This window comes from Equus asinus, chromosome 12 (genome assembly GCF_041296235.1).
Source record: "Equus asinus isolate D_3611 breed Donkey chromosome 12, EquAss-T2T_v2, whole genome shotgun sequence".
NCBI classification, from domain to species: domain Eukaryota; kingdom Metazoa; phylum Chordata; class Mammalia; order Perissodactyla; family Equidae; genus Equus; species Equus asinus.
In genome coordinates, this window is record NC_091801.1 from 12,973,244 (window position 1) to 12,996,706 (window position 23,463).

The following is a 23,463-nucleotide window of genomic DNA, read 5'->3' on the forward strand; positions in this document are numbered from 1 at the left end:
AGCAGTTGCCATCTACCTTTATCTTCTTCTCCAACGGCTTCTTTCCTTCAACTTACAAATATCTCCCTCATTCTAGAAAGTCTTTCCCCTCCGCTCAACCTCCCTTTTTTGAGCAATTACATTGTTTTCTTTCTTTCTTCAATTGCCAAACTTTTTGCACTTTCTCACATCTTATTCACTGGTATACAATCAATGTATACAGTATGATTTCCATCCTAACCACCGTTACAACCGCCCTGGCCATGGTCACCATCGTCCTACTCATTGCCAAATACCGGGCCCTATACTCAGCCCTCATCCTGTCTGACCTTTCTGCAAGACTGCTTCCCTTCCTTCGTGAAGCCCTCTTTTGCCTTGACTTATCTCTTCCTTTTGACTCCTTGTCTTTGCTGGCCCCTTAAATGCTGTTGGACCCAAGTTTTATCGTTGGTACCTTGGTTCCTTTTGTGTCTTATCCACTTCCATGCATTGCATTATTGTCCACATTTTGATGCCTTCTCAACCTCCATGTGTAGCTGTGCCTCCCTGTGTCAGTGAGGCTTGTCCAGAGAAACAGAACCAATAGGATATTTATGGAGAGAGAAAGAGATTTTAAATAATTGGCTCATGCAGTAGTGGGTGCTGTTGAGTCCAAAATCTGTAGTGCAGGTCAGTAGACTGGAAACACAGGCAGAGCTGATGTTGCAGTCTTGAGTCAGGAATGTGTAGGGCAGGCCAGCAGGATAAAATTCAGGCAGGAGTTCTATGTTATGGTCTTGAGGCAGAATTCCTTCTTCTCTGGGAAACCTCATTTTGCTCTTAAGATCTTCAACCGATTGGATGAGGCCCACCCACATTATCAAGGATAATCTCCTTTCCTTAAAGTCAATTGATTATAAATGTCAATACGTCTACAAAATGCTTTCACAGCAACATCTAAATTAATGTTTGACCAAGCAACTGGGCACCACAGCCTAACCAAGTTGATACATACAATTAACCATTATACTCCTTACCAGCTCTAGGCTTATGTTTCATGGGATAGTTGGAAGACATAGAGATTGAGATTTGACACTTGGTGGTTGTGCTTACAGGCTGGGTTACCTTGGGCAAGTTTCTTAATCTCCCCACATAGCAATTCTCTTGTTTACAAAACTATAATTATTGGTCTATGTGTTTGTCTTCATGATATACTTATTCTTTGTATTTCAGCCTCATGCCTATCATAGTGCCAGTTACATCAGTACTTGATGAATGAATGGAGGGCTTAATGAAAGAAAGCAGGAAAGGCGAGTTTTGATGCCAACCAAATGGAGAGCTAAGATTTAGACTTCAGAATCACATTAAAAGTTTTTGCTAATACATTTCTCTAGTTAAAAAAAAAAAGCCTACATAGTATGTGTGGTGTGCGTGTATGTTTCTTATAGAATGAATGCAGGCCACGGTGTATACACACCTATATACTGTACTGTGTATATACTCTGTGACCATTCATGCAACCGACATTGAATGTCTCCTAAGTGCCGGGCAGGATGCTGGGCCTGGGCCACACAACATAAGAGTTTCCCTGGCTTTGTCTTTATCACTTTCTTCACTGGCATCTGACCTGTAGTAGATAATTGCTTGGAGGAATTATAGGTGACTACGGCATAGCAATAACATTTACCTTTTTTCCTCCAGAAATGAGACAGTATTATGTGTCAGGCTTGTTCCGCTGAATGCTTCTTACAAAATATGAATCATATAGAAAGTTGGCTTCAAATGACATTATTTTATCTTGTAGGCAAATTTACAAACACAGTGTATCTTACGCTAGTTTTTAAGGGATCAAAATGTTGTTATGTTGCCACCTATAAATATGAATTAGTATCATCAGCTTTCACTATATATAATGTTGGAATAAATTTTAGAGATTTGCAGAAACACCTTTTGTATTTTGACAAAGCATGTGGGATGTTTTATTAACTGCTTTTTTAAAAAATAAGAGTTCTGTTATATAATGGGTTATAATGACAAAGAAATGCTTGAGTGTGCTATTATTATTCTATTATAAACTTGAAGGAGAAAGAGTAGGTTCAAAAGATTATAATAATGTCAGAAAGTACATGTGTGTGATTTTTGTGAAGTTTGGTAAAACAAACTCATAAGCTAATTAAGATGCTGTACGATTGTACCTGGAGATAGATAACTTGCAGGGGTCTGTTGCAAGTATAATTGATGATTGAAAAGATGACCTGTGATGAAGTGGTTCTACTCCAGCCTTTAAATTACCAAAGGATATGACATAGCTAATTGTTTTTACATTCTTTTTCAATTAGAACCTGAGTACCATCACCTGTTTTAATGAGCATGGCCTTTCCCAGTAATAGGCTGCCAAGAATTGATAATGATATCTATTATTGAACATTGATTTGCTTGTGCTGTGGTTCACTAATCTCAAATGTTTTAATAGCCTTAATAATTTAGACTGAATGAAACAAAGCAGAAATGAAGTAGGCTTTATCACTATAGTAATAATTTTGGATGTTTATTCATTTGAAAAATAGTCTTATGATCCTTATGATTATATAAAGATCTAAGCTTCAGATTAAGGCCAAATCTGCATCATATAATATGAAATGAAGACTTGGCAATTATTTAATAGACTTAAGCCAATTTAATAGATTAAGTAATCCACTCTTTGTGGGGTTGAGTTCAGAAGATAATTGCCCGTTCTTTACTTCTTAATGATTGTTCAATGTTAGGAAAAATCATCCAAAGTTTAAAATGCCAGATAAGATAGGAAATTAATGAACCTTTCCTGATGAAAGAAGATATTCCACAGAAGCATTTCATCTCTGATTGTCGTATACTTGTGCTGAATTTGATACTAATTCTATTGTTATATTAATTTTGGCCATAAAGTAGTCATAGAGTTTTTACAACTGAAGGAAGTGTTAGCAACTGTCTAGGTCTGTGCTGTCCAATATGTTAACCATTAGCCACATGTGGCTGTTGAGCATTTGAAATGTGGCAGATCCAAAGTGGGATGTGTGCTTAAGTATAAAATACACAAATACACATGGAATTTCAAGGACTTAGTACCCCCCCCCAAAAAAAAGAAAGAATGTATAAGATCTCATTACTGATTTTTTTATTGATTAAATGTTGAAATGATAATATTTGGGATATATTGGGTTAAATAAAATATATTATTAAAATTCATTTCATCTGTTTCTTTTTACTTTTTAAATTTAGCTATAAAAATTACATGTGTAGCCCACATTATATTTCTATTGAACTGTGCTGGTCTAGATAAACTCTTTTCTTTTAAAGATGAGGAAATTGAAACCCAAAGAAGTGAAGGGACTTGTCCAAACTTGCACAGCTTACAAATGGCAGAGGTGAAACTCAAACCCAGGCCTTCTGACAGAGTTCTTTCCATTCTAGCACACTTCCTTCAAATGTGGCAGTTAAAGCACACACAGACACACACACACGTTCCAGAACGTACACATCTGAGTAAGTATTGGTTCCTCCAAAGTGGTCATCTTAGCATCTTGGGAGGCAATGTTTGTTTATTTTAGTGATATGTTTAAGTTTCCACTTTCAGAAATGTCTTCAGAATTTTCCAAACATTCTTTTCTTAGCAAGTTTTATCACTTTTTTTGGTGGCTTTGATTTTTATAAATAACTACAAGTTATTTAGAGATGTCGGCCAATTAATGTCACTGTATCTGATAGTGTGGTCATAAGAGAAGGCAACTTTGTGTGTGTGTAAATATATATGTGTAGGGGGAGGGGAGAAAGAGAGAGAGAACACGCAGTCGAGGTAGACAGTCTTGTGAACAGCAGTTCCAAAATGGAAATCTACAGATGGGTTAATCAATCGTTGCTTCCTTACCAGAATATTAAAAAGACAATACGCATTTGTAACATAGTTTCTGGTATATTTTAATCATTGTTATTTTATAGTCACATTTTTCATTAAATAAAGTCAAGAATTAGGTTAACTATACACATATATATTGAGCTTTGTGTATTATTCCCTCTAGTAGTGTGTGATTTATTTTAAGAGACCGTGTCTTTAAATGTGGGTAAATTAAGTAATGAAAAAAGTATGAATATTTATTGGCATTTTATTTGACAATTGAAAGACTTTACAATATTGCGTTAAATAGAGAAGACATTAAATAAGGAATGAAATCATTTGGTAAAGTAACTGATATATTTTTTTAAATAACTTGTTAGAAGAAAATTATAAATGCTTAAGGTAAACTTCTTTTAATATTTTGACCATTTCTTATACTCATTAACAATTCCAATTAAATTCTCAATTCCAATGGGAGAATGCTTTTACTTTATTGATGTGTGATGCTAATTATTTGTATAACCGAGAGGGGAAAGTGCATTGTACCAGCCAGCAAAATGAAGAAATCCTTCTGAGTTCTATTATATAGTTTTTATAATATTAAGTGGCATATTTAATATAATATCTGTAAATTACTGAATACCATAGTATATTCCCTTATATATCATCAAATTTTATATACAGTTATATATTTGGTGCTTAGAATACTTAAAGAGACCAGTCCACTTGTAATTTGCATAGATCAGTTTCCTTGTGCCGTGTTTTGAGTTCCAGCCAAGCATTCCAGAATGTGATACAAAGTAGATTATTGTTTCAGTTGCAAATAAAAAATCATACTCAACAAATGAGTATAAACTCTTCCTTTTATCAATAGAATACATTCATTTAGAAATGGCAGCACAGTTTAGGTTTTTAATCTGAACATATATGATAAAGGGACTCTGAGATTGTAATAAAATATTCTTATTTTACATGACCCTGGGGGGTTCTACAGTATCTTGTGATTTTTTATCTCTGTTTTGTTGGCTCAACACAATTGGAAAAATGTAGTTTTTCCTCCTGCATACATATAAATCAGTAATCTACAAATTCAGAATGTTATTTATTAACAAAAGTTTCATTAAAACATAAGATAACATTATTTCTTAATAATTTTTATATTTCTAATTATGATGCAAGTGGTTTGCAGTTTATTGTTATTATAGGTCATTTTAAGAAGATTTTTTGCTCTGAGCCGTGTCATAGGTTTTAATTGAAGGTGGTATAACGACTGCTGCATTTTCATATTGTTCAAAAACGTGACCAACTCTATACTCAGATCAACTGATCAAACTGAACTAGTTTTATCTTATATTTTCATTTGACATTTGCCGTAGATGGACTTGAAAATCGTTCAGCCATTCTATCTTTTCAGAGAAGTTAAACTTAATTGTATACAAAGATGAAAGAAGTATCTATTAATAGAGGTAAAATGTCGGTTTGGCAAAATGTTGTTTTGAAAATTTATACCTGCTCATTGCAAATCACCTACAACTGTGATTACTATACCTTCTTTGTCATCTATCTCTCTATTTAAGCGTCTCTCTATTAATCTATATTTTTGGGGAGTTGCATTTCAAAGAAAGGAGGAGACATCAGCATACCCTCGCCCAATAACGTAGCGTGCGTGCCATTAACTTGAGTTCGATGTTTGTTTATGGTTCCTTTTTTTCCTTTTGAGGTAAAATTTACAAACAATACAATGCACAAATCTTAAGTATACCAGGTGACAAGTTCTGACCATATGCCTATGCAACTCAATGCCCCCCATCAAGATATAAAACATTACCATCACCACAAGAAGCTCCCTCCTGTCTCTTTTCAGTAAATCCCAGCCCTCACCACTCTCAAAGGCAGCCATAGTTCTGATATAGTTCCATGATATATTATTTTTCCTGTTCCAGAACTTCATATAAATGACCTCATGCAATGTACACTCTTTTGTGTAATGCTTCTTTTAAAGCAAGTAATGCTTGCTTTACTCAGCAAAATGTTTTTCAGATTCATCTGTGTTGTTGTGTCTATCTGGAGTTTGTTTCTTTCTATTGCTGAGTAATATTTCATTGTATGAATGTGCACTGTTTGTTTATTCATCCTTCTTTTGATAGACACCTGAGCTGTTTCCAGTTTTTAACCGCCACGAATACAGCTGCTATGGACGTGCTTGTACAAGTCTTTTGTGGCTATGTTTTTATTTCCTTTGGATCAATCCCTAACAGTGGAATTACTGGGTCATAGTGCAGGTGTATGTTTTATGTAAGATACCATTTGACATTCCCACTAACCATGTATGAAAGTTCCAGTTGCTACACATCCCTGCCAAAATTTGGTGTTGTCCTTTTAATTTTGGCCTTTCTGGTGGGTGTGTAATGGTGTCTCATGATGGTTTTAATTTGTTATTCCCTGATGACTGGTGATGTTGAATACCTTTTTGTGTGTTTGTTGGTCATCTTTCTTTGTGAAGACTCTGTTCAAATTTTTGCCCATTTTTAGATAGGTTGTTTGTCTTTTGATTATTAAGTTATGGGAGTTCTTTATATATCCTAGATACCAATTCTTTGTCATGCATGTTTGCAAATATTTTTTCTTAGTCTGTGGCTTCCTTATACATCTTCTTATCAATGTATTTTCAAGAGCAGAAGTTGTTAATTTTGATGCAGTCCAATTTACGTTTTTAATTTTATGATTATTTATCTTTATTTTAGGAAACCTTTGCCTGTTCCCAATTTGTGAAAGTGTTCTCCTTTGTTTTTATCCAAAAGCTTGATAGTTTTAGCTTTTATGTTTAGGTCTAAGATAGACCTAAAGTTAATAGTGTGTGGTGAGAGGAGGCAGTCAAGGTTTTTTGTTTGTTTGGTTTTTTATGTGTGGTGTTCAGTTAGGAATCCTAACACAATTGGATTACTTTGGTGTTTTGTTGAAAATCAAATGGCCAAATAAGTGTGGGTCTATTTCTGGGCACTCTGTTCTGTTTCGTTAAACTATTTGCCAATCCTTATGCTAATGTTCCTGTAACTTTATATTAAGTGAATGGTGATTTTCAACATCTTTGTTGTAGCTTTATGTTAAGTGAATGACCATTTTTAACAGCTGCAAATATGCCAGTGTATGTACCTTTATTTTCGTGCCAACTTTTAATTTAATTTTAATTTAACTTAATTTCCAACTTTGCACTACCATAAAAAATACTGCCATGAAAATCCTTGCACATATATCTTTCCCCACTTGTTGAATTATCTCCTCTGGGTTAATTTCTATATGTGGGAATTTGGGGTCAAAGGATGAAGGCATTTTTCATTTTGATGTATAAACCCAATTTGTCTTGTACACTCCCACCAACCTTTGTGTTAGGGTACCTGTTTCCTCTTACATATGAGGAGTTCAACTTCTAAAAGGTAAATTTTAATAATAAGAATTAGTAAGCTTGGGCCCTGAGAAGTTTGTGTTTATGATTGTGTGTGTATGTTTATGGGATTGGCGTTTACTTAAGTTTCTTCCTAATTTTTCTCTCTGAATTATGTAGAAAGTATTTTCAACAGGGTACTTTTCTGGGAAACTTCTTGCCAGTATGAGGTGATTTGCTAAACCTCAGATTCCATCTTCGCATTGGCTGGTAATGACTGTGTATTGACGGGAGCCGTAGGTGAGGTTGACTAAGCTAATGAGCACAGCTATGATGGTGGAGTCACCTCCGAGAACTTTCACTGAACTCTGTACTCTGCTTTCAAAAACAACTAAAAAACCCTTGAACAATAGAAAATAGTCTGGGCTCATTTAATGGATACCTGGTAATTTTCCGACATAATAGTAGCTTGTATCGCACAGTTTACAATGCCAATCTGAATCAGTAACAATGAAATGCTTTATTATTTTTGTACTCTATATTTGTACTAAACTCTTAAATGTTGAGAGTTGAAAACAAAGCTTAGTACTGGACTTCTTTTCACCCTCCCCCCCCCCCATCCACCCCCACTTCTTGGTGATTTGGAGAAGGAATTTTCCATTAACTATCTCTCTGGCCAGTTTAAGGAAAAAAGTAAAATCAAACATGCCAAATCAGAAAAACACTGAACCATGAGATCTTGCCCAGTTTAACGGTTTCTTTCCTTAAGTAGTTTTACATTGCTAAATGAAGCCTAATTCTGATTTATTTCTTAAGGATAAGGATAAGTATAATGTGTATTGAACTGGGGAGTCAGAAGGTGGACATTCTAGTCCTAACACATCAATAAATAAATATATGATCTTTGGCAAATTGCTTAAATCTCTGCTAAGTCTTTGTAGGTCGCAGTTTTCTCATCTGTAAAATAAGGGGTTTGGTTTGGGGGCCAGTCCCATGGCGCAGTGGTTAAGTTCACTCTCTCCTCTTCGGCAGCCCAGGGTTTAGCAGGTTCGGATCCTGGGTGCTGACATGGCACCACGCATCAGGCCGTGCTGAGATGGCGTCCCACATAGCACAGCCAGAAGAACCTACAACTAGAATATACAACTATGTGCTGGGGGGTTTTGGGGAGAAGAAGAAGAAAAAAAAATGAGGGATTTGATCTTTGTTGTCACCAAGATTCCTTGCTGTTCTAGAATTCTTTGAATCTGTTCCAGATTTCTAGCTTAGGATAAAAGTTTATTTGAAAATCAGTAGATTTTAAATATAGCTTAGCTAATTTTTTTGGCTAGAGAGAAGCAAAAGTAAAAATTTTAAAAATATATTTAAACCCCTTAGACTACTATTCCCCCAACCCTGCCTGCTGTGCCTTCCTAAATAATGCCAGAGCAGTAGTCTAGGGCAATTTTTTTCTGTGCAAGTACAAACAGAAATGTTGGGGAAGTAGACTGTGGGCCTTTTTGAATCACCTGTTGAGGAAATAGGCAACTATTGACAAGTCTGATTCATGGCTGAGTGACTGCTCTGCTAGCCTTCACATGATCCCCACTGAGCAAAATCTTTGACCGCCTGCTAAACGAGGTCTGTTTGAAGTTTCTTTTTAACATTTCCAAAACGTTAATTCAGCAGGATGTCTCCACTGGGGTTCTGCATGTCACCAAATCAGCAGCTGTTGAAATCCATTCACTTCAGCGTGAAATGTTTTCATAAGTCCTTTTTTTATTTGTGACAACAGCAAAGTAAACATAAGACTAAAATTCTACCTCATTCAACATTTACATGTGTTAAAACTGCTTCTGATTGCAGTTTACATTCATGGTATTTATTTGCAAGCATTAATACCAATAGGAAGTTTGCCTACAGAGGGTTTGAAACCAGCCTTGCCTGCAAAATATACTAGGCCATGCATTTCTTTGTTAAATAATTTATCTAAACATTCGTATTTCGAATAAGTTAGAATTTTTGCTATGCCTTTAAAGCAGAAGTTTATATTTGTTATGAAGCTCTGATTTTTGCGTCCATAGCCGATTTATGGTATGTTTAAATCTGCAGATGAACTCTTGGTTAATTTTGCATGGTGGTATTTATAAATTCTTAAGAAATTTCCCACTTTAAAAGGAAAAATATTAAACTTCCAAGGAAATAGTTTAACAGGATAGAGTAATGTAAAATTCTTGAGGTAAAGACCTGAGGGCCGGCAAAATGTGATGGAAAAGATAAGGCACACCCTGGCCTGCAGATGATGTGGGATTGTTTAAACAGAGCCGTGCTCCTTAAAGCGAGGATCTTTTATTCGTTGTAAGTCAAAGCCATATATCTTTAATTGATTGCAGAGTTAAGCATGAGAACTGCTTACGTTTTCTTAACGTGGTTTGAGCTAAGTCCCTTTTTCTGTTTATTCAGGTTTTAAAAGACTTGTGTAGTTTTATAAGTTCATTAACTCGCTTCATTCTTTGAGACGCGTTTCACCTCCATATTATCGAATTTCATTACATGCACAGAATTATCAGATCAACCCATTATACAGCCGAGCAGCACGAAGCCTTCTCCGTCTACGGAGAGGATATTGTGTAAATCAGGCGCTCGGGTTTCAGTGGGAGGCAGAGGGCTACTCGGTGTCCATTTGTCAAGTTGATTGCCCCGCGGTGAGGTTACATTAGCTTGTCTTTGAACAGAAGTGAAATCTTATGCGAAGCTCCCCTTTCTGTCATTTACACTAACATCCATCCTCTTAAGCCAAGGCCTCTGAGAAAAACAAAGTGATGGCACAGTATAATCAGTCACTCAAGTTGTCTGTCATCTGTTTTCTTAAGGAAATGACTTTTAAGTCAGAGCAGAGAACTGTAGAAAATTAACAAAGCTTGTAGTAGTAAAAGTAGGTGGAATTTTTTTAAACTGCAGATGTCTTTTTGAGAAGATTTTATATGCAGAATGCCAAAAAGGATTTCCACCCCCCTCTTTCATAATGAATCTCGTGAAATGTATTTCTTCTTGAACAATAGACCTACTGCTGTTAATAACTGGAGTCTTTTTTTTTTTGCTTAATGTGACTACATGTTAATGCTCCTAAGAAACTTTCTGTAAAACTGAGTCTATAAAACTCCGAGCCCCAGTAGGTCCTCCGACAATTAGCCTGCCACCTTTCAATTCAGGGCTCTCCGAACTTTAGCTATGTAACGGCAGATCTTCCATGTCGTAGGCTGCTTTAGGATAAATGGTACTTTAAATGTAAATTATTGGCATTTCATTACCTAATATCACAATTAGACGATTTCTTTAAAACCGCTGGTCTCTGTTAAAACCCTAACTATATCGCCAATGATGGCCAATCTAAGGCTGGTGATCAAATTTGCAGGTTTTATTTCCCTAAGCCTGTTTTATGGGCTGAAACACTCAGGTCATTTGCACCCTGTCTCATTCATCATGAAGTAGTTAAACTCAGATTGTTAAACCAGGAGAGATTAGCTGACAGACAACGGTACATTAGGCTAAGGCCTCCTTCGGTTGAATTTAACTATTTATCCATCCCATTTGTGTGACGTTTATAGCAAACTATGTCTTTTTGGTGGATTTTAAAAGAAGCAGGAAGAGAATTTTAAAACAAGGGAAAATAACTAGTCTTTTTTCAGTTATGTGATTAATATTTTTTATCATTTTCATTTGCTGTATCATTAACTAATACTGAAGATCTTTTGAAAAAGAAATAACTGGCCAGTGTGCTTAAATGTAAAGGATGTCTCCTTTTCATTTGCTTTGTAGATATATTTATTAGTTACATTGTTGTTGGTTTTTTAAAGAAAACAACAAATTTGGAAAAACAATGCCTTCTGCCAAAAGTATTGCTAAGAGCACATTCAGTCTTTTCTTGAACACTATTCTAGAAAATCCCTTAAGAATTGGTAGACAAAATTGATGCATACTTCTCAGTACTGGGGAATAGAAAGTTAGCTGTTTCAAAAAGAAATAAATGAGTACTTATTTTAATTATAGTTAAATGTATTTTACAAAATGTTGCTGCTGTTAACCCCTGTTCCCCGAGCGAGTTATTAAGCGTTGTGTTGTGGAGAAGCTTTATTGTTTTCTTCCCCTTGGAAACTTACGTGAACATTTGGAATTGGTGAACTTCTGAGAAACCGGGAGATCACTCTTGATTAGTTTATTTTTCTTAGCAAAGATTTTGATAGCCTGGAATAGCTTTTTTTTTTTTTTAAGCGCATTCCTTATTTCCTCTGTTGAGGGCTGAAATATTGTTAAGAGCAACTCATAAGTGAAATAGTGAAAAACAGTTTAAGTAACTGAATCTTTCATTGTCAATGAGGAGACCTCAAATTTAAAAGACTGATCTTTAATTGCCCTTTTCCTCATATTTCTTCCCAATTTAACCTCAAGGTGATTTTTTAAGTTATGGCTTAATTGGGTGGTCATTTTACCTTTGCTTGGGAGCAATTTATTACAGCTTTATTTCCTTTATTACAGCTTTATTTCCTTGGACCAGCAGAGACATAAATGCTGGGTTCTCTGTAATCAGAAGCTGTTTTATGATGAATTTACTCTTCAAAGTAGGAAACCTGATCATATTTTTATCTTTGAACATTCACAACTGGATACAAATATAATGTCAAAAGCACTGGAAAAATACCGAAAATATATATTTATATTGGTTTCTGATTTTAGTCCCATCGTTTTATTTGGAATTTGAAATTATGTTTACAAATAAAGGTAATTTACAAGTTTATACTCGCTAGAAGAATGCACTTATGTTACCCCATTGTGCTTTCAAAAGACAAAACGGGTTTCTGATAGTTCCATTCATTCACACATACGTTCCCTAACGTTTATTGAGTATAGACTGTGTGCCACAAAACTGAAACCGTTTTGCCTGGATTAAATATTTGAACCACACAAAATGCCTTTTGTTTATAGTAAACTCATGTTTTTCTAAACAAATTATATAAGAAAATTTATATTTCAGAATCACCGATTCTCCTAAATTTTTCATCACAGTAGTTAATTAATATAGGTTATGATTCATTATAAAACATGAATTAATATGTGTGCCATAGGTTATACCTAGTGAAAATTGATATTCTGGTTTTTAAACGAAGTTTAACCTCTCCTTTCTTGGATCCCAAATTTTGGTTTTCTTTTGAAGTGTCAGTTGTTAAGCTGAATCAAGCTAAATTGTCCTGGGATTACTTCAACCATTGTTCGACATTAATAATAGAACCACAATGTTGCCTTGCACTGATATATGTAAAGCTCTTCAGATGTACCAGGAAGCCTTATGTGGGCAGTTTGTAAGAAAAGTGCCCTTTCTCAAGTTGCAGAATGCAGCAGGACCAGGCAAGAGTTAGACATTAAACAAACAAACAAATCAGAACATCCCCTCTCACCCTCTTTATCAAATGGAAGGGCACGCCTGTGTGCGTTTGTGAAAGGGGAGAGGAGTAAATTCTTCTTCCATAGCACTGCTGGGTTTGGAGCCTCCTGTACTGTTACAGAAAACTCACAAGTCATCTCTTTACCTCCTTATTCATTTCCAGTGGTGATTAGAGGTTTTCAGTTTGGGGAGGAAGCCCCAGATTTCCTCTCTTCTACACCAATCGATTCACATTTACCAACCTCCACTCCTGCCATCTACCAGAGTTAATAACAGGCGCTGAGTCCCAGGTCCTTCCCAGAGCAATTTCTGGACAGTCCTTTCAAAAATGATGCAGAAAGTCTTTGCATCATTTTCCTAACTGACCTACGGATAGCATTGGCAGCCTGACGGACGAGAGTGTTCTCAGGCCATGGCTCCATTAAAATACTGCCTTGCTTGAATGATGCCACAGGTGGGAGGGAAAGAGTTTATGGAATTGACCATCCCCACCAATTTCAAGAGTTCAATAGCCAATGAGAAAGAGAAAGTCTGAAATATTAGATATGGTGGGGGGTTTTGTGTGTATATGTGGCTCTTATAAGAGATTTCCTTGTATTTCCCTTTTAAAACAACCTTTTTTAAAGCAGGTATGAAGAATAGATACCTTCAGGAAAAACTGATGAAAAAAAGATTTTCTAAAATTAGATGCTGTGTTTGGCAAAATAGCTGTTTTGCTTTTTATACAAATAGCTAATTGATAACATGCAAAACCGGTCTCAAGTACAAGTTTGTGACAACTCTGCATATAAAATTTGTTAGTATTTGTCTATTCATATGATATTTTGAATAACCCAGAAAGGAAATAATGTAGAGTAAAGAAAACTCTGTTCAATTATTCAAGTGCTCATTTATTTGAAATGTCGCATGGGAATTTATTTGCATGAAGAGATATACTAGTAGTAAAATTTGGATTTTCACATTTACCTTTAATCAATTTAGCTATTTGTTCATTTACTTATTTGTTAACAAAAATTTGAGCGTTTGCTAATGGCGGGCACGCATAATTCCTGTGCTCACTGAGCTCAAATGACCAGTAAAAGAAAGGACAATGTATCATGTATCAGGGGTACTTAATTGACATAGTTTCGAGTTAGTTGCCTGTAGAAACAGGCCTGGCCTCCATTTTTTTCCCCCTCTGTCTGGACTCCTTAAGAAATGAATTCAAGATCCTAATTGGTATACCCCAAACTTCCTTGTCAGCCTCTTCTCCCACTATCTCCCACACTGTCTGGCTTTGGCCAAACCACCTCATTTTCTTGGGCTTTCCTGACCGTTTATTTTGTTCTTATTTTTTCCTCTTTTTGGCCAGCCTTCTCCCTATCTTTTTCTATCATATTTATGTTTGGGTTTTTTTTGCTTTTTTTTTTTTTTTGAGGAAGATTAGCCCTGAGCTAACATCTGCTGCCAATCCTCCTCTTTTTCCTGAGGAAGACTGGCCCTGAGCTAACATCTGTGCCCATCTTCCTCCACTTTATATGTGGGATGCCTACCACAGCATGGCCTGCCAAGCGGTGCCGTGTCGGCACCCAGGATCTGAAGCAGCGAACCCCGGGCCGCTGCAGTGGAACATGCGCACTTAACCGCTGTGCCACCGGGCCGGCCCTATGTTGGGTTTTGAAATCCCATTGCAGAGGTCACCTTTACCCAGAAACATGCTTTTAATTCTCTAGGCCGATCCACATCTCTCCCTTCGCTGACTCTCCATGCACTTTGCGCTTCTCTGCTTGTGCCACTTGGTAACTGGATTGTAAACTCCTTCAAGGCCAAGTGTTGTCTTTTAAGTACACAGAATTGTGCCTAGAAGATGGTCCATGCCTATTTATTAAATTAGTTGATCATTTTAGAACAAATTATTATTTTAAAAGTGTAATAATGTAGTTCTCTAAAAGGATAAGTAAAACCAAGCAACAGTTAAACAGTTGCCCTAACACCGGGTGCTGGTGTTGAGGGCCGCATCATGAACTCAAGGAACAGGGACTGCTCTGGCCCTGCTGGCGGCCTGCTGCTTTTTACTCATGAGGCTAGAGTGTGTCTATTTGAATTTGGTCTTGGAAGAAGGATGAAGTGTACTTATGATGTAAAACTGCTAAATAATTAATAAGGTATGGAAAAAGTAAATACCTTAAGGTTATTTCTTTTACTTCTGTCAGGGCCAGTTGTCAGTCCTTATTTTATTGGAGAAAACTTTGTAGATAATTTAAATTAACCTCCAGTGTGCCCTGTTTTTGAGTTTTTAATTTCCATAGAGTGCTGAGCGATTTGTCAGGGTCGTCCAGTGGGCTAGGAGCAGAACCGGGGATCAGGGCTGGTCATTTCTTCTAATGTGTAGCAGGAACCATAAACAGGAAGATTTTCTGTAACTTGGGTGTTGGCTAACGGGACTGACATCCTCCTTACAAACTGAGATACGATACACACTTTTATTGTAAGTAATGGGTGAGTTTGGTAAAACATCATTTAACCCTCACTGTATTGGAATTCACGTACTAAAATGCCATCTGTTCGATTTCCAGTGCTTCACTTCTATTCCAGAAAGAATGTTTTAAAGACTGAAACTATCCAAATCCATCCAACTGACCTCTATTCCATTATAGAATCACTTGCACCAGAAATATATATTCAGAACTAACTCTTGTCTTTTAACCTTTCGAGGATGTTATGTTAACTTGAGCTAGATTCCAATGCTCTGCAGCAATTCTAAAAGCAGCTTCAAAACAATGACTTCTTCCATACTCCCATACTCATAAATATCAAATTTTTAAAATTGTTTTTATATCATGTCATTATACTAGCTTTTAAAATCTTGCCATTTATTAGCAATATCCAAAGGGACCTACTGATAAGGAACACAGGGACTTGATGAGCTCATGGTCATTGTCCTCCCTGCCTTTGTATGAAATGTAGCTTTTTAAATTGTTGTTGACAGTAAAAGTGAACACTAACCACATCTTCACATGAGACCCTCTGGGCATGACTATATTTTTCTTTTCCTCGTGAAAATGCTCTCTTGCTGACGGCACGGCTGAAACAAAATCCTTAGCATTTAAAAGAAAAGAGCCAGCAAGAGCAATGACTCTGTAAACAGCACTTCAGTCAAACTCTGATAGCAAATATAGCGTGATGTTAGAGGCATGTAGGCAAGGCCTCAGAATGTCCCACACAGCTCATCTCCAAGTCCTGCATATCAATCACACCTCCTTCGCATACCTGGCCTGGAGCCTTAATGGAATTCCTCCTCGTTGTGTCAGTGATAGCTTATTACTTCCTCTGTTTCTCCAATTGGCTGCTCATTGTGCCAGCTTCTTCAAGAAGCGTTTTCTTACCTAAGCAACATTGTAATGCTGTAATATATGCTGACAGTTCATTTATACAGCCCTTCTTGTTCCAAATGTTTTTATGTTCAATTACTGAAATTTAATCATCAGAAGAGATGGAATTTTCTCCAGATCGTGCAGCTTTGCTTAAATGTTAAGTTAATAGTACATTACCGAAATATAAGATTTCAAAGGTTTAAAAATTCAGTATCAAGAAAATTCATTAAGCTTTGATCTGATCACCTTTGAAATCATAGATAAGAGCTGTGTCAATGGTCACACATAAATCACATATTTCAAGAGGAGTTAATTTGAAATTATAACAAACTAAGTCAATGATTGCTCCCGATTGTCTAGACAACTCGTGAGGTTTTTTTTTTTTTTCTGACTTCTTCAAGTCCTTGTGGATATGCTTTTTGGTTTTATTTTACAGCCTCGTCTCTAATGTTATAAATTCCTTCAAGCCAAGTGACTCTTTTTAATCTTTTATCAGCATATTGAAAATGCTTTTTCTATAACTCTATTTTTTGCTACTCAAAGTAGATACCAGAGATCAGCCACGTAGCCTCTGACATGTCTCGTTTTCGGATTTCAAATTCTTTTGCTGACCACTGACTACTCTGTGCGTAGGGCTTTCTTTTTTTTTTAATTTCTTGTGTAACGTACAAAGCAAATATTAAATATTATTTTTGGTTCTGATACAAGGAAATTAGAAGAGGTATGGGAGCTCTATTTACCATTCTTTGTAGAGAAAACCACCAATTGGGCTATCCCAATTGGCTAAATAGCATCCTTACTTTAATCTGAACCTCATTTTTTCATGTTATCCCAAAAATGAAGTTCTTAAGTTTTATGTAGTGATTGGTTCAAATCAATTAACAAACTATTCATAAAAATATTGCAGTTCCCAAATAGTGCATATTATATGGTGAAATTTCTATATCACACTTAATGATTCTTGATCTTTCTGACAATTAAAATTTTTTTCAAGTAGTCTACATAGCTTGTAAGTCAATGACTTCTGTTAAAAATAAAACTTAAGTGCACTTAATACAACTGTTTGGTCCAGTCCATATTCAATGAAAGGCAATATGCTGAAACGACTTCTGCTACTGTTTCTTAAAAGAAATATTCTGGCTTAGTGTGTTTGTGTGGGGGGGTGTGTTTGCATGCAGTCAGTTATAACGTGCCAAGACTTTCTTCTCCTTCCTTTGGTTCCCTTTCATACCTAGAAATATGTCATGTATGCTAAACTAAACCAACTTATTTACTGTTCAAATGTCTATTAAATTTTTGAACTGAGAAAAGAGCTTTTTTAAGATCATGAGTCTTTTTATTTTTTTCATTCTTTATGCTTTGAAGTTATAATTAGTGGCTATGGTGGCCCCAGTGAGAATTCTCCAGGATTCAGAGTCAAGGAGTAATCCGCCAGCTCGTCCACAGACTCCTTGGTGGTGTGACCACAGGCCAGTTGCTCTACCTGTCTATAATGAGGAGTGTAATACCTACCTGGCAGGGGTACAGTGGAGATTAGATGAGATGCTCTGTATAAAGACCTGAGTGCAGCCCCACCCCTGAGAGGGACTTTAAAAATGGTGGAGACTAGCATCAACCGCAAGAAGAAGCTCTCCAGGTATAAAAAGCACAGTTAAATAAAATGGAGAAGAATCCCACCTGTGTGAGATAGCACTCAAAAGACTATATATACACTGAATAAATGCCCAGTAGGAAAGCTTCACTCAGAAAATGGCCCACCTACTGTACTAGACCTAAAGGGAAACGAAACTTCTGCCCTATAGAGTCGTTTGAAGAGGAGGGGATTTTTGAGTCCTACCCAACTTTGATTCGTCCCTAAGACTCAGTAGTCACATGTGGTGAAAATTCATCATAATGTTTCCATAGGCAGTATTTCCTACATTTAAAAATCACAGCTAAAAACTCAAAGGGATGAGTGTTTCCCCCTATTACTGAAATATGACTCTATTTAAAACAAATTTTAGTTCTTTGTATAGTTATTTAATCTGTTATCACACTTTAATCAGGAGTATTATTATATAACTAGCTTATACAAAAATGGGCCTTTGATTGGGGCAACATTATGTAAATGTGGGGTTGCAGAAATATCCGTCTAGCTAGAGAAAGTTTTAGCTTGGTTCATCCCCCCAAAATTATTTTTTGGCTTATTTTGATCCACATACTTATTCCTAGAATCAGAAGCTAGAAGGCATTCTAGGCAGTGACTCTCAAAGTTTGGCATGCCTCAAAATTCCCAGGTGCACTTGTTGGAACACAGATTTCTGGGTCCCATCCCAAAATTTTGATTCAGTAGGACTGGAGTGGAGCCTAAGAATTTGAATTTCTATCAAGTTCCCAAGTGATGCTGATGCTGCCAGTCTGGGGAATCACATTGCCCTGCTCCAGAGGTCATCTTTTCAATCATTCAGAGCTCGTTTGTGTATTAATGTTACGATTTTTGTCAGATATTTCGTAGAGATGATTGTTCTATATCCATGGCTATCTGTTCTTTGTACTGAAAGATATTCAAAGAAAATCAGAAGAAAGCTGAAATGGCTATATTAATATGAGACAGAGTAGATTTTAGAGCAAAGAATATTACCAAAGATAAAGATCATTTCATAATAATAGAAAAGACCAATTTATCCTAAATGTTTATGAACCTATTAACAGAGCTTCAAAATACATGAAGCTTAACTGATAGAACTGCAAGGAGAAATAGACGAATCTATGATTATAGTCAGTGATTTCAACAGCCCTCACTCAGTAATTGAGAGAACAAGTAGACAGAAAATCAATAGGATATAGAAAACTTGAACACTGTCAACCAACTTGACCCAACTGACATTTCTAGAACATTCCGTGAATCATTATACACATTCTTTTCAAGTACACTTGGAACGTTCACCTGTACAGACCATATTCTGGGCCATAACACAAGCCTCAATAGATTTAAAGTGATTCAAGTCATACAAACTATGTTCTCCACCACAATGGGATTAAATTAAATATCAATTACAGAATGATAGAGAAAATCTCCAATATTTGGAAGCCAGAAAGCACACTTTTAAATAATGGATGGGTCAAAGAAGCGATCACAAGGGAAATTGGATCATATTTTAAATGGAATGAAAATGAAAATACAAATTGTTAAAATGTGTAAGCATAGCTAAGGCAGTATGTACAGGGAAATTTATAGCACTAAATGACCATATTAGAAAAGAAGAAAGGTCTCAGATCAATGGCCTAGCCTCCACCTCAAAAAACTAAAAAAAGAAGAGCAAATAAACCCAAAGTAAGTAGAGGAAAGGAAATAACAAAAATCAGAGCAGAGATCAGTGAAGTAGTAAACAAAAAGAATAAAGAAAATCAGTGAAACCAAAACCTAGTTCTACAAGATCAATAAAATTGATAAACCTCTAGCCAGACTGAAGGTCTGGACAAAAATGAGAAAAAACACAAATTTCCACTCTCAGGGATGAGAAGTAACATCACTGCAGATACTTTAAGCATTAAAAGGATCATAAATGAATATTATGAACAGCTTTTTGCCAATAAATTCAGCAATTTATATGAAATGGACAAATTCTTTGACGGACAAAGACATTACATGTTGCTACTGATAGATATTTCTCTTCTTAGGTTGGAGTGCAAGATCATCAAGGAGAAAAGTTTATAACAACCCCCTTGAGCAGAAAACAATTGCATAAAGCTGGCTATTCATTAGACCCAAAGAAGTGCAATAGCCCTTGCCACACACCCAACATACAATAGCTTCACCTGGTCTTAGAGCTACAGCTGCATTTGGCCCCATTTTCCCTTTAAACTTGGCCTGAAACTTTTGTTCAGAAGGTGTGCCCTTTTCTTTATTGCAATATGGCATACAAATATGATGATGCTAATTCTCAGAAATATGCTTTTGTTTGCTAACAGAAGGATTGGAAAATAAAGTTGAGGAACATTGCCACAAAGCAAAACAAAAGGACAAAGAGAGGGAAAATAGAAGTCACAAAATAGAAAACAGGTCCAACATCCAAATATTATGAGTCCCAGAAACAGAGTACAAAGAAGAAAGTAGGACATGAGTTTCCATATCGAAAAAACTCAGAGTGCACCGTGAAATGGATGAAAATAGCTCCCCACCAAAGCACATGATTCTGAAACTTCACAACACTGAGGACAAGGAGAAGAGACTTCAAGCTTCTAGAGATCACATGTAGAGGATCAGGAACCATAATGGCTTTGGTTTCTCGAAAGCAATGCAGGAAGATGACAGTGGGGCAGTGCCTTCAGAATTCTGAAGGAAAATAGTCACTACGTAGAATTCTATACCAACCCAAACTATTCATCAATAATGAACGAATAAACTAAAGATATTTTCAGACATGCAAAGCTTCAAAATATTTACTTCCTATGCTGCTTTTCTCAAAAAGCTGCTTGAGAATATGTCCCCTCAAAATGAGAGAAAGAGCAAGATAGGAAACAGGAGATCTGTTACAAAATTGGGGCAGAGGCAGTCTCCACGAGGAAGTTGAAGGGTAATCCCAGGATACATTGTGGAGCAGTGTGATTCAAGAGCTAGACAAATGGACTGTAAAGATCTCCACTGGGAGTGTGCAGTATTTTTAAACTGAAGACGTTATGCCAGGTGAACCTGGCCCAGATTTTTTTCTGTATTTTTTTCTCTTGATCATGTACTATTGAAGTTCCCATTTTCCTCTCCATGTCCTGCTTCCTGATCACCTGAGGACACTTCATTTCACTTCTACCAATATGTTCTCCTGTGAGCTGGAGGTAGGGCATGCTGAGCTTAAAAGCAAAAGATACAAACAACAAAAAACCAAATGGCCCAATTCAGTAATGGGCCATGGATTTGAGTACACATTTCTTCAGAGAAGGCATACAAATGGCCAATAAGCACGTGAAAAGATACTCAACATCACTAATCATTAGGGAAATGCAAATAAGAATTACAATGAGATACCACTTCACACTCGTTAGGATGGCCTTTATCAAAAGCACAGAAAATAAAGTGTTGGCAAGGATGGGGAGAAATTGGAACCCTTGTGCACTGTTGGTGGGAGTGTAAAATGACTGGTGTGGCTGCTGTGGAAAACGTAGCAGTTCCTCAAAAAATTAAACATAGAGTTACCAGAGGATCCGGCGATTCCACTTCTGGGTATACACCAAAAAGAACTGAAAGCAGGGACTCAAAGAGTTGTTTGTACACACATTCATAGCAGCATTATTCACAATAACCACAATGTGGAAGCAACCCAAGTGTCCATCAACAGATGAATCAGTAAACAAAATGTAGTATATACGTATAATGGGATATGATTCAGCCTTAATAAGGAAGGAAATTCTAACACATGCTGCAACTTGAGTGAAACTTGAGGACAGTGTGCGAAGTGAAATAAGCCAGTCATGAGAAGACAAACACTATATGATTCCACTTATTTGGGGTACTTGTCTTCGTAAAGACAGAAAGCAGAATGGTGGTTACCAGGGACCGTAGGTACTGAGTTTCAGTCAGAGAAGATGAAAAAGTTCTGGAGATGGATGATGGTGATGGCTGCACAACAGCATGAAGTACTTAATATCACTGAGCCGTAAACTTTAAAATGATTAACATGGTAAATTTCATGTATATTTTGCTACAATAAAAAAATGAAAAACAGAAGACAGAGAGCAGCCCACAAGTGACCACAATCCTGCCAGATATCCAGTCCCCAGTCGACACTACGGCTGAGACAACAGCCCAGAGGCAGCAAGACCTCTGTTTCTCAGGACTCCTTCAGCTCGGACCCCTGCAGTAGAGGTTCTCGTAAATCCTCAAAGAACCTGAAGCCAGACTAAGCCCCTCTTGAGTCTCTCTTCCCCTGGCCTTCCATCTAGTGAGGGCAATATTGCTCTTTCCTTAGATTGCTAGGTTTGTGCTTGTTATGCAGTTTCCCGAAACTAAACCTAAGTGGTTTCAATGGTAGGATGTAGATGGTAAAGCTGTACAGAAAAGCTAAGGAGTAATTCTCACAGAAAACAAGGTCATGGTCCCTGCTTAGGAAGGGAGTGAGAGGCAACTCGGGAAGGGACTCCAAGGGGCTTTCAAGATACTAGTCACGTTCTATTTCTTAACCTGCGAGGTGGGTACATGGATGTTTGTTTTTTTAAAAAAATAAAATTATATCTATGCACTCTTCACATTATACTTTTCATAAGAATTTTTAAAAAATCTTTTAATTATTTAAATGACATTGGAGCAAATGTAGCAGCAACTATGGCATCCTCTTAGATTTATAGTGATAGCTTGACTTTTCACTGTCACCTTGAACTTCTTCCTTTTAAGAATCTGTATTTTATGCTTCATAATTTGTTGAAAGTAATGGCTTCTGTCTCTCCGTGTGTAAGTCCAAGGGCTTGGCCTCCCTTAGCTATCCTACACTTCTGCTTTGGTTCCCACAGATTTTGTGTTTATTTGGTAACGAAGGCTCTTAAAATAAACCATTTATGTTTGAGTTTGTGATTACAATCTGTCGTAAGCGTTACCTGTAACAAACTGCAAATGCTTTTAGACTGAGCCCTTGAACACAGCCATCCCATGGTTACGTATTAATTCTACATATTTAATTTGGAGGGGTTCTTAAATCGTACACTGGACCCTCCTTTCCCCACATATTTTGTGCGTGTTGTATTTCTGAATGCTGACTAATAGTCTCATATCCATAACAAAATTCAGTACTCCCTCCTTTGTGTCACCACCAAACCTAGTACATATTAAGGTATCTGTACTTACGACACTCCTGTTGAAATTTTACTTATCTGTGTTTGCTATTAGGTTGTGAGCTCCTTAAGAGCAGAGATCACGCCTTACTCCTTATCTTTATCTCTTCATTGCAAGATCACATTTATTCTGTGCTGGATAAATAAGAAATATTGTATTTCAGGCAGAGGGAACAACACGAACGAGACCACAGAGGCTTGAAGAAGACATGCTCGGGGAGTAGAACTGTTCTGACATAGCAGAGCACTGAGGGGGCTGGGGTGAGAGAGCGGTGGGCTTACATGGCCGGAAGAGCGGGTTGGGGGTCGATTGTAATAACCCTTGACTGCCACTTTTAGAGATCTGAACTTGATTCTGTAGATAGTGGTTAACAATGGACGATTTTGCAGAAAGACGGGACGTGTTGGATCTGTGTTTTAGAAAGCTAACTGTGTCAGCATCTGTGTGTTAGATGAGATGGAGGAGAGAGTGGGGACAGGGAAGACAGGAGGGAAGCTGCCTAGAGCAGGAGAAGGAAAGACAGTGACTCTGTGGAGGACGCTTTTTTTCCCTTAAGCCATTCGCTTTAATATGTCTGCGTTCCTAAAGATGCTTTCAGAGAGCTATAATAGATGTAAAACTTTTCAGAAACTTTGGAGTAGGACATTTAATTTCAAATATGCACAGTAAAGTGCTCTTTTT

At 36.8% G+C, this 23,463-nt stretch overlaps 1 protein-coding gene across 39 annotated transcripts in view; it reads left to right on the forward strand.

The window, feature by feature from the left end:
* Positions 1-23,463, forward strand: part of STAU2 (staufen double-stranded RNA binding protein 2) — a 296,365-nt gene that overhangs the window by 210,422 nt on the left and 62,480 nt on the right. The window contains exon 15 of one of the 39 annotated variants that reach the window (XM_070481056.1): positions 11,727-11,915. The exons of the other annotated variants lie outside the window; for them this stretch is intronic. Within the exon in view, the coding sequence (XP_070337157.1) occupies positions 11,727-11,756 (30 nt within the window). The 3' untranslated portion in view covers positions 11,757-11,915. Of the gene's footprint in view, positions 1-11,726; positions 11,916-23,463 lie in introns of those variants that run through there. 39 annotated transcript variants of the gene reach the window in all.